This window comes from Medicago truncatula, chromosome 1 (genome assembly GCF_003473485.1).
Source record: "Medicago truncatula cultivar Jemalong A17 chromosome 1, MtrunA17r5.0-ANR, whole genome shotgun sequence".
In the NCBI taxonomy this organism is placed as follows: Eukaryota; Viridiplantae; Streptophyta; class Magnoliopsida; order Fabales; family Fabaceae; genus Medicago; species Medicago truncatula.
The window spans coordinates 7,313,122-7,323,920 of record NC_053042.1 but is presented as its reverse complement, the minus strand read 5'-3'; the positions used below and the strand labels follow the sequence as shown (position 1 = coordinate 7,323,920).

At 33.2% G+C, this 10,799-nt stretch overlaps 2 protein-coding genes across 10 annotated transcripts; one reads left to right on the top strand and one right to left on the bottom strand.

The window, feature by feature from the left end:
* The first annotated feature begins 90 nt into the window (after positions 1–90).
* On the top strand, positions 91–4,647 carry LOC11419218 (protein YeeZ). 7 transcript variants are annotated; one of them, XR_003008776.2, is made up of 9 exons: positions 91–339; positions 432–524; positions 1,113–1,206; positions 1,320–1,398; positions 2,301–2,340; positions 2,438–2,572; positions 2,816–2,956; positions 3,669–3,791; positions 4,188–4,325. XR_003008776.2 is itself a non-coding variant. In XM_024775409.2 (8 exons), exons 1-8 carry the CDS (start codon positions 158–160, stop codon positions 3,631–3,633), a joined length of 768 nt encoding a protein of 255 aa, XP_024631177.1. In that variant the 5' UTR covers positions 93–157; the 3' UTR covers positions 3,634–3,791. The 7 variants fall into 7 exon arrangements, 5 of the variants coding, with proteins under 5 accessions (XP_024631177.1, XP_039689106.1, XP_024631176.1 ...); XR_005645732.1 differs by having other exon boundaries at positions 3,669–3,833; positions 4,188–4,323; XM_024775409.2 differs by lacking the exon at positions 4,188–4,325 and having other exon boundaries at positions 93–339; positions 3,630–3,791.
* A 922-nt stretch (positions 4,648–5,569) lies between these two features.
* Positions 5,570–9,472, bottom strand: LOC25482179 (uncharacterized). Of its 3 annotated transcripts, none has more exons than XM_024775407.2 (5): positions 9,363–9,472; positions 8,160–8,199; positions 7,745–7,933; positions 6,816–6,847; positions 5,570–6,700 (listed from the first exon to the last, which is right to left on the bottom strand). In XM_024775407.2, exons 3-5 carry the CDS (start codon positions 7,926–7,928, stop codon positions 5,780–5,782), a joined length of 1,137 nt encoding a protein of 378 aa, XP_024631175.1. In that variant the 5' UTR covers positions 7,929–7,933; positions 8,160–8,199; positions 9,363–9,472; the 3' UTR covers positions 5,570–5,779. The 3 variants fall into 3 exon arrangements, with proteins under 3 accessions (XP_024631175.1, XP_013466150.1, XP_024631174.1); XM_013610696.3 differs by having other exon boundaries at positions 9,232–9,471; XM_024775406.2 differs by lacking the exon at positions 9,363–9,472 and having other exon boundaries at positions 8,160–9,196.
* Positions 9,473–10,799: the final 1,327 nt, after the last annotated feature.

Below are 10,799 nucleotides of genomic sequence, written 5' to 3'. Positions count from 1 at the left end.
TGTCTTCCAATCACAGCCAGCCCCATCATATTTGTAATTATAATTAATGTTAGTTAGTTTTAATGATATACCACTACAATTGATTTATTAAGTCTGTAAATAAAAAAAAAACTATAATTGATTAAAGTGTAAAAAAATTACACTAACAGTGTAAGACATGGAAATTGGTTCACCGATTTGTCTCCGCCATGGACATAGACATGTTCACAGAAATGTTCGTATCTCACTGTCAACAACAACACCAACGTTATTATCAACAAAATCTGAAAACAGCATGTTTATTCTAGGATTGGGATTTGTCGGCCAAACCCTTGCACGCAAACTTCAAAACCAAAGATGGTTAGATAACATCATTCTACTAATTCTCTTTCTTTGTTTCATTCTTCTTAAAAAGTTCATTTTTTTCTTATTGGGTTGGTGGTTTTTGATAGGACTGTATCTGGGACTTGCACAACACATGTAAAGAAGAAGAAGCTTGAAGATATGGGGTTTCATGTTCACCTCTTTGATGCAAACCACCCTGAGTGAGTCAAATTAAGTGCTTATAGCTCTTACGTTATGTGCTTATTTATAAGTTAGTTATTTAGAATATAACAAAAGTTAAAACTGCTTTCATATAAGCTATAAGTCAAGAACAACTTATAGACATGTCATAAGTTCTCCCAAACAGTTTCTCAAGTACTTATGTTAGTAGATTAGCTCAAATAAGCTAATTCAAATAGTGCCTAGAGGCCCAAGTTGAGGATTATAATGGACCTTGTTTTTTTATTCGTTGATAGCGGACAGAACATCTACATATTAACAGTAACACTGATAATAATTTGAGGAAATAGAATGATTGAATGTAACTACACGTGTCAGTATCAAACCCTGACTTGTGTCTTAAATATGAAGTGTCGGTGCTACATTATGTTGTCATTATTGGAAAAACCAAGTTCCACAAAGATTAAAGATAAGGCCTAATTTGACTCATAATAAATTGTAATTTTATGATATTCAAAGGAATGCATACAAATATAACCATAATAAGTTGTAATTTTGGTAAACACCATTCTAATATGCTTTTGTTGTTTTTCATTATCTTTTTTTCTCCTTGATTAGCCATAAAACAGACAATTATTTTGCAGTCCGAGTATCCTACAACAACTGAGAAATTATACTCACTTTCTTGTTTCGGTCCCCCCTGTTGTGGGCATTGGTGACCCGGTATGATCTTATTAGAACAACTCTTATGTGTTACCATTGCTGAATATATTTTGTATTCTTGGATAATTTCTTTCAACTTTCCCTTTTTACTTACGTATTTGAATGATGCGTAGATGCTTCAGCATGAAGAACTTATAAGAAGCTCTTTAGTCAATGGGGATCTTAAGTGGCTCAGTTACTTGTCTTCAACCAGTAAGTCTTCCATAAAATCAGTGATGAGTTTAATGTCACTGTTTTTGTTCATGGACATGAATGGAATAACGGGCTGTTTTGTGCTTTCACCTTGTTATTCTCCTTCCAAAAAGTGAATTATTGCGTAAATTTTGATACAATACTCTAGCTGATCAAAGCAAGTAAACTTTGATAGTTGGAAGACACCTTTTTTTTATTTGTGTGTTTTTCATAAAATGATTCTTGCTGCTGGTAGATGGTTGAAAATTCTACACTCTCGTAACAATTCTAAAGTCAGACATTATAAGCTACGTCCTTAAGTCAGAAGGAGTTACTTAAAAGTTTTGTGATAAAGTGATGAGGAACCACACATTGTGATGTACATTTTTTCTGTTAGTTGCTCACACAAGAAACTTACGGTTTCCTCAACTGTTTAATCCTGCTTTATGGCCTTTTTTATTTGGATTCTCATGGATTCAAACTGCGTAAATAATACAGCACCAAGTAACTTTTCCAAAAGTAGAGTTATGTTAATTATCTCCAAACTGTGTTTCTAGGGGTAAATAAACTTAATCCGTCAACATCAGTCATAAGCTTAATTATTTGTTCCAAAAACAAACAACAGTTTGACCATTGAGTTATTAAATTCCCTGGATTGGCTTAAGGTTTGTTAGATTACTTTTATAGCTATCAAGAAAGATTTTGTGTTAATGATAAAAATTAAAAACAGACATACTGTAAAGATAAAAAAGCTAGCATATTTTGCATATAGATAAATATACTGAGATAGGATTTGATAGATGGTATGCTTTAGAGTTTCAAGAATCAGGTCTGCACAACTACAAGTCATGTGCTGCTGCTGCTTGCCTGCTTAGATATGGAAAAATGTTCACAAATTAAGACATTTTCTGTCTTGCTTGCAGGTGTGTATGGAGATTGTGATGGTGAATTGGTAGATGAGGAGTAAGATAGTGTAACGAAATAAAACAATTGTTTTCTTCCAAAAGTTCTGAAACTACTCCGTTATTGGCTCTTATTGTGTATGTTCGTTATGTGGCAGTTATCCTACAAATCCAGAAAATGAGTCAGCTAAATTAAGGTTAAATTCTGAACTAGGCTGGTCAAATTTGGCTCACCATATCGGGCTCTCACCACTACTATTTCGATTGGGAGGTATCTATGGCCCTGGTAGAAGGTACTTAGCTTTTTTGTTTTAACTTATCATCCAAGTCATGTTTGTATATTATGAATTCAAGCTTGTCATTCCAAGGATATGTCATTCTAATAAGTGAAATAGCATATGATATGAGACAGTAGCTATTATCAGGGATTTAAATTATAACATTGTGGTTATGGTTACATGGTTCGTCTCTCTGTCATTTACCTGTCATTTTTAGTATTTTATATTCATCTAGCATAAACAGTTCTTTTGTTTTAGCGCCGTCGATACAATAATCAAGCAGAAGCCCTTGTCAGAAGGTCAGAAGAGGAGAAAACACCGAAAATATACGTCCAGAGTTCATGTCGATGATATCTGTCAGGCACTTATGGCTACTATTGACGCACCTTCTTCCTCCAGGTGAATTTCCATTATAAGAAGAGTTTTACTTTTAGTTTTACTTTTATCTGTCAGGCACTTATGGCTACTATTGACGCACCTTCTTCCTCCCACAATTAATAACCAACCAACTAACTGTCCCCTTCTCAACCTTCCTTTCCTCTCTATTTATAACAATCTAACTAACTATTAATAGCTTATTACATGGCCAGCTCTCAACTAATACTAATAATGCCCAGATAATTGGCTTGGCCCACTTACCCTTAGGTCCACCCGCCTTTTCCTGTCTTAAATCCTCCTTTTTGAATATATTAACATATATGTCACAATTTTCTGAACAAAGCTAGAAAAAAGTTTCCGACAGTAAAGCAAACAGGTAGGTTGAGTCTGAAGTAGTTGAAACTAGAAGGTCTATTACTGTTACAATGAACTGTCTGCATGGCTGAAGTTACCTAGATCTTTCAATGCCTTCACCATGCGTATTGGAAAGGATAAAACTTAGACGCAGTTCTGTACTAAATGCAAATATAACTGTCAAAAACTAAATCAACAGGTGCCTTCAAGTGTATTTATGAAAATAACTGTCTTTTTTGCACAGTACCAACAGTAGTTAAGGAACTTCATTTAAACTTTACCCTATTGAAAATTCTTTTTTTTGTAACTAAAAATTTAAAAAGTGTACAATATAAAACAGATGAAAGGTTTGCTATATGTTGGATATTTTGCCAAACAGAGCAACAACAATTGTAGATACACGTGAAAGAGGCTGAACTGACAAGGCTATCAACAAATTCAGATCTTAAATTGTAGATTCAGCAGAATTCCTTCATCACGAACACACAGACTGTAATAGCTGGTATCATCACCATTTCAGAATTTATATCGACAGGAATGGGTGGTGTGCTACTGCTAATAAAGGCATTTTTGTTTTGATAAAATGACACTGTATTTTCTACTTTTACTTTTTAAATTTAATTATAAAATTATTGTATTGTTTGAAGTTTGAACATGATAATGATTCATGAAACGACTTTTTGTTTCCTTCTGTGAAATTTGAAAACAGATAACATAGTGAAAAACAAATGAAAACATAAAATGTTTTCACATACAGAACAGACTCTAATATTTCCTACCTTCATCTCCATCATTTGTTTAATATGAATTGCTTACTATCAGAGTTCTAATAAACAAAAAAGTGGACAAATCACAAATGACTTTAGTTGCTGATTGCAATCTTGAACATGATTTTCAGGGTAGTTTACAATATTGTCGATGATGATTCAGCTCCAAGGGAAGAAGTATTTGAATATGCAAGGAAATTGGTGGAGAAAAAGTGGCCAGACTTGAACTTGCAACATCTGGAGCAGAAAGACTGGTCAATTGTAAAAACAAGAAATAAAAGGGGTGAGAAGAGAGTGTCAAATGCCTTGATGAAGAAGGAACTTGGGGTGCAACTACTTTACCCTGATTACAGATCTGGTTTGCAGAGTATAATTGACCAGATAGAAAACCCTTTTATTTGTAACTGATTATATTTTGATATTGTGACTTCAAAATTTTGATGTCAAGTAGAACAACATTCTTTGATTTTTATGTGTATTTTTAAAATGTGTGTAAATCTTAGAAAATAGTAAAAAGTAAGATAAAGATAAGCATATATGGTATCACTGTGTTTGTATTTTAATGTTCAAATAACACAACTCTTTGGTTAAGACTGCAGAATCATCCTACCAACTAATTCATTTGCATGTCCATTATCATGATTTATATCACATTACGTTTGTTTGAGTCACAATGGGCAAATGTCGTTATAGTTTATATTGTTGAATAATTCAAACTTAAAGAACGGTAGCATAAATTGTTCTACCTAATTGGAAACTGTAATAGTTCGTTGACTCTACACAAACATTGTAACCACGCTGGTGTTAACTACAAGATATAGACCCCGTGTTAAGTAGAAATATCGTTCAAGAAAAGAGAAGTGATATCAATACATATTAAAAAGTGTGTTGCTAAGATAATTATTCAAATAAATTGATGGTTCAAATGCACAAATCATGCGATAAATTGGCATGTTTCCTTTCCAAGTAAACAAACACTTATTCCCCTTTCCACCCATACAAAAGAGAGTCCAGATCTACTCCAGTTGGTATGCACTCTAGTTTCCCAATTAGGTGTGTATTTAGACACATAAAAGTTGGATACACCGTATAAAATACTCATGTGTGGTGTTAGAAGCAAGGAGAGAAGAAAGATAATATAAAAATCAGAAAATGTATATACACACGTTTTGATGTCGGATTGTGTCTGAGAAATATTTCTGAATGAAAAAACCTACTGCATAACTACTGGCATTTGGTAACCATGTTTTACTTGGCAATAAAAAAGTCGCCTCTGATGCTTTCGCACTAAATTCAAAAGCATCAGAGGTGAGCCAACATTTATCAATCACAACATTCACTGTTCCTGTGACAAATGACAATCATCAGATTCTTTCTACTCCCTAGACCCTTTTCACTCGTGACGAAACTTGCACAATTCTGTCATTTTATTAAAACGTAAGAGATCAACATATTTTCCCTCTATTTAACCAACAAAAAAAAACAGAGAGATCAACATATTAAGTTTTAGGCATCATTGCAAGAGACATTTCAATTGCTCCAAGGGGAAGTGGGTAATTTTCCCATAAATTTAAAACGATTTCAAATTGTCACTAAAGTTAGACCACATCTAGTAAATTCAGAAACCCCCAAAAGAAAAAGAAAATAGTAAATACTCTAAATTGACGGGGTTATATTACTTCTTTGATTAGAAAGAGGCTAATTCTTACAGCAGATATGGAACTCAACTTTTTCTATATCTTGGCCAAATGCCTTTGTTCCTGGGAGAATCATCCTCCGACAGAGATCGCTTCCACTTTGACACAAGTGAAAAGGGCTTTCCAACAGAGCTCCTCGTACTGGAGCTAGCCTCACTCTTTGAAACCTTTCCTCGCAATTCAATATCTTCTTGGCGATCAAAAACATCAGAACCACCATCAAGATAGCTATCAACAACACGCTTTCTGGATATCTTCAGGTTCTTGGCCTTTGTCTCTGCTTCAGCCCAAAAACCTTTTTTGGAACCCTTCGAAGAATGCTTATCGTCAACCATACAAATTGGACACGGTGGATCATACTTATCTGCATCATCAGTCATAGGCTCTAAGCACTCTGCATGAAATACATGCTTGCATGCTAGTATAGCAACAGATGAGAGATCAATGTTGGCAATAAACTTTTGGTTGATCCCTGCTGATTTGTCACACAAAGGCCTCATGCAAATCCCACAAGATTGTAGATCCATGGAAGATGAATTTGACAACCTGCTACTGGATGCACTTATCTTGCGACGACCCGAGCCAAAACACTCACTGTCAAAAGACCACCTTCCTCTTTGTGAGGAGGACACCAGCTCAGAAAAGGTGTGCACTGACCAGCGATCGGACGATCCACATTGGGATCCAGCTTCAACTTCATTGCTGTAAGTGGAGAGTACAAATGATGCCCTTCCTTCAAAAGTTGAGCTGTCTGGTGATTTTAGATACGTGATCATCTGATTATCGGAAAGCTGTCCCAAAGAACGATGCGCCCATCTTGTTGGGGTAGAGTTGGAGTGATGATGACGATGATCACGACTAGATGATGGACCTGCTGTAGGTGTTGGGAAAATTGAAGGTAATGAAAATGAATGATTTGGTATTGAAGACTCTCCTGGATCCTTCACCTAAACAAAAACAAAAACAAAAACAACTGTGAGTTTAAGTACTATAGTACAAAGCCTAAAAATAACACTATGCAATATAACTTTTATAGTCCCAAATCAGTTGATCAAAACTAACCACTGTTGAAAAATAGCTTGACATTGACAGATCTGCAAAGAGCACATAGAGGAAGAAAAAAAAAGAAAAATCAATGGCAAACATGAAAACAGCAACCAAGGAACAAACAAAAGTGCATAAAAACAGCATTTTGAACAGTTAAACAATGTCTAGGACCATTCAATAAAATGAACCAAGTTCAAAAATCTTATACTAGATGGGAAATAGCAAAAGAAAAGGACACAAACAAAGAAACACATGATATAAAGAAACGTATGATCAAGATCAGATGCACATAAGTGTAGAACAGCAAAGTTTTTCATTTTTCATAAGATATCTATAAACCTAACCAATTATGACATAAACATACATTCTTGTTATTTACTTAATGATTTAATGGTTAGCTTGGTATAAATATTGGTTAGCTTTAATCTTTGGATAAGCATACTTTAAGGGCTTTGATGATTTAATGACAAGGTCTGCTGAGGGTAACCGAGTAGTATTTCTCAAGGGATAATTGCTGTCCACAAAAGGTTTTCGCAAACAGGAGATTGAATTCCAACTGTTTTAATTGTTGTATCCCCCTAACCTCTAACTCAGACCCGCCAAACATTATGTTATGGGTTACTGAAATACAAACATAAGACAAGATCCTACAAGTCTATTCCCATAGGACTAAAGAAGCAAATATAGGGATATGCAGTTAAGGAGAGAAAATGTGTTCTGATTGAAGAGTTAGTTATGGGAGAGAGAATGGTTGTATAAGGAAGGCCGAGCAACGGCGTTCACGTAAGGACCGTTTAATCTTTCTATTTTTGAGCATGTGCCTTGAGCTAGGAGTTTCCTCCAAAGCTGGGAGCTCTGGCTGTGATATAATCAACTATAGTAATATAATCAACTATCCTTGTGGTGGAAGACAAAATAATAGAAATTTAGAGTTTAGCATTTACCGGAAGAAGGTGTCATTATATTCTCAGCCAATGCCTCGTCGACAGAGAACTTCATCGAACGCCCACGACTATCCCGTCGAAAGCTCCATGACGGTGATCGTGTTACATCTCTATCCAAACTCTCACCTCCAGTACTTTTAGTAACATTATGATTCTTTGCCGGGACACAACAAGCTGAGCCCATGATACCTGCAGTGCAGACATGCAAAATAGTCAATATACATAGTAAATATATAGAAAATTGCTATTCAAGGCATGCTTATAAATAAAATAAAAATCCAATAAATAGTAGATATATAGATAAATACTGTCAGAATCAAAGAATCAGATTTATTTATTAGGATTAGCATTAACAAATCATATCAATCAGTATTTCTTGCTCTAGGAAATTACAATAGAAAAGTCAAAAGCAAACCTTAATTTCCAGCAACGAGAAACTGTAATCCTACTTCCTCCTGAAGAACAAACGAAAAGGCCATAAGATTAAATTGAGATTTCAAATCGGTAAACAAGCATTAAAAAACATCCAGATTCCAAAGCTCTAAATAAACAAGCACACTCTAATGCTCCTGATTTCGTTGCCCTTACAGATCTAGTTCTAGTGAGCATGGCATCATAATATTCAATTATCAACAAACATATCTGATAATTGCATACAACAATCATAAATTAAGGCTCTGTTTGGATAAAAATAAGGTACACGCTTATGTATAAGCTATTTACACACTTATGTATAAGCTATTTCTACACCGAAAGATAAAATAAGGTTAATTGTTTTCGTATAAGCTATACGTTGTTTTCATAAGCGATCTTGGAGAACGTATGAAAATAGGTTAAAAACAACGTAAGAACAAGGTCATAAAATAAGTTGTTTTCATAAGTTCCTAAAATAGTCTCACAAAACTTATATCAATAGATAAACTCAAATAGGTCAATCCAACCAGACTCTAAATACCGTGAACACAAAGGCATAGAAGAAAAATTGAAAAAATAATCCAGTTTTTCATTATAAATCTCATTTAATAAGTAAAATCACACAAAACATTAAACAATCTAGCAAATTTGTATAAAACAAGTTTGAATACAAGATTTCCATATACGCAAAAAGCCAATACATATTACTAATTGTATAATATTAGGATGAAAAGTGAGTTCACAAAATCATGCGTAAATTTGTTAAAACTCCAAATAAGTTTAGCTTGTGCTAAAATGACATTAACTGTCACTGTAATTCTACCAATCTCGACAGTAAATAGTGAATCAAATACAACATGATTTAACGTCGTTGAGGTAAAATAATTAAACCATAAATCATGAATAATACTAATAATAATTGCTAATCCTGTTAATTTTACAATTAAACAACAACAATAATAATAAGAATAATAAGTTGTAGCTAGAGTTTGGAAACATGGTGAAAAGAAGTAGAGTTAATGCATAGAAGATTGATTGATTAAAGTAAAAGAAAAAAGAAATGTGAATATTACTTAGAAAGTAGAAATTGAAAGAGTGAAGAAGAAGAAGAAGAAGAAGAAGAAGAAAGGGAGTGTGATTGATTGATTTATATAGAAGAACGCGTGTGTGCGTGGATGGTGGTGGAAAGTAAAGAACCAGAAACCGTTATTATGCTGTTTTTCTCCGTCATTTCTCTTCTTCTTCTTCTTCTTCTTCTTCGCTTTCTTTCCTTTTTTACTCTCCAAATTTTAATTATTACATACTGTACTTTAGTTACGGATATGGTACTAATTGGTACTAATTCACATGCTCCGAATTTTTTTACTCAGTTAATTAATTTTTAATTAGATAGTTTAATTATGGATATAATTGATAGGCTCCCAAAATTGTACAAAGTTGAGTTTTCTTTTGCTTCTCCTTCGCTTCTTTCCTTTTTTTTACTCTTTTCATTTTAATTCAATAGTTTTAATTATGGATATAATTGATAGATGCTCCACAATTATTTTTACTCTTTTTATTGTAATTAAATTGTTTAATTATGGATATGGTACTAATTGATATGCTCCAAAGTTTTTTACTCTTTTAATTTTAATCAAATAGTTAAATTTTGGATATGCTTCCATTGTGAAATGATACATAGTTTGTAGATAGTGTAATTTGTTTTTCATTAATTGTTTATAAAAATTGATATCTATCTTTTTTTGTTCTTGTCCTTTGTATTTTTACGAATGTGGATAAATTAGTCCCCTCTCATCATGAGTCAAAGACTAATTAATTTATCCAATGTATGAAATTGCCATGAACTAATTTACTATTTTTTTTTTTATCAAAGACTAGATTAAACCAAAAAAAAAATGTAAAGGATCAAAATAGGCATTGATTATTTTTTTTGTTATTAAAAATTAATGGTGAAACTCACACAAATTGTATGTTCGGAATCACAGCCCATCATATTAAATATATATGTAATATTTTACTATGTGTGCTGATGGGGATTAAATATTAATCTCTTTCAAATTTTATTTAATAAATAATTTTTTTAGAGACTTTAATATTTAAATGTTTTTTTTTCAAAATAAAATATTTGCATGTTATGTTGAATTATATAAGCAGACTAGATGAGATGAAACAAGTCTCTTCTAGCCTAGGTTCGAATCCAGTCTTGGACATGCAGCAACGTTAAAACTCTTAGGGAGAGTCTACCTCCCATTTGAATCTCATAATACTCGAGGGATTAGTCTCCGCAGTTGCGCGCGGAAGATACCGATTTATAAAAAAAAAAAAAAAAAAAAAAAAGAGTTATATAAGCAGATTAACGGGATTTTGTGCTTTATTTTCTAACACATGGACCGCACTATAGGCTCTCACATGTAGGCAAATGTCCATTCATTCCTTTTGTAATAATTTTCAGGTAAGTACACTTAGTTTACATTTTATTGTATCTAAAGTACACATTATTTAAATGAGATCAACTGGCAAACTTTATTTTAAGTGAAATCACATGTTTTTGTTTTACATTAGGTATATTCACTCACCAGATTATCGTAAAGATCAATAATTTGAGTCGGTCAAGATCAAAATATGTTTTTTTGAATTGGAC

Excerpts from the sequence above, each read along its gene's own strand:
- LOC11419218 (XM_024775408.2), top strand. The coding sequence starts at position 158 with ATGGAAATTGGTTCACCGATTTGTCTCCGCCATGGACATAGACATGTT. Across the intron at positions 2,573-2,815 it reads ATCTATGGCCCTGGTAGAAG|CGCCGTCGATACAATAATCA; the intron begins GTACTTAGCTTT and ends CTTTTGTTTTAG. Across the intron at positions 2,957-4,187 it reads GACGCACCTTCTTCCTCCAG|GGTAGTTTACAATATTGTCG; the intron begins GTGAATTTCCAT and ends CATGATTTTCAG.
- LOC25482179 (XM_024775407.2), bottom strand. The coding sequence starts at position 7,928 with ATGGGCTCAGCTTGTTGTGTCCCGGCAAAGAATCATAATGTTACTAAA. Across the intron at positions 6,848-7,744 it reads TATAATGACACCTTCTTCCG|ATCTGTCAATGTCAAGCTAT; the intron begins GTAAATGCTAAA and ends TGCTCTTTGCAG. Across the intron at positions 6,701-6,815 it reads CAAGCTATTTTTCAACAGTG|GTGAAGGATCCAGGAGAGTC; the intron begins GTTAGTTTTGAT and ends GTTTTTGTTTAG.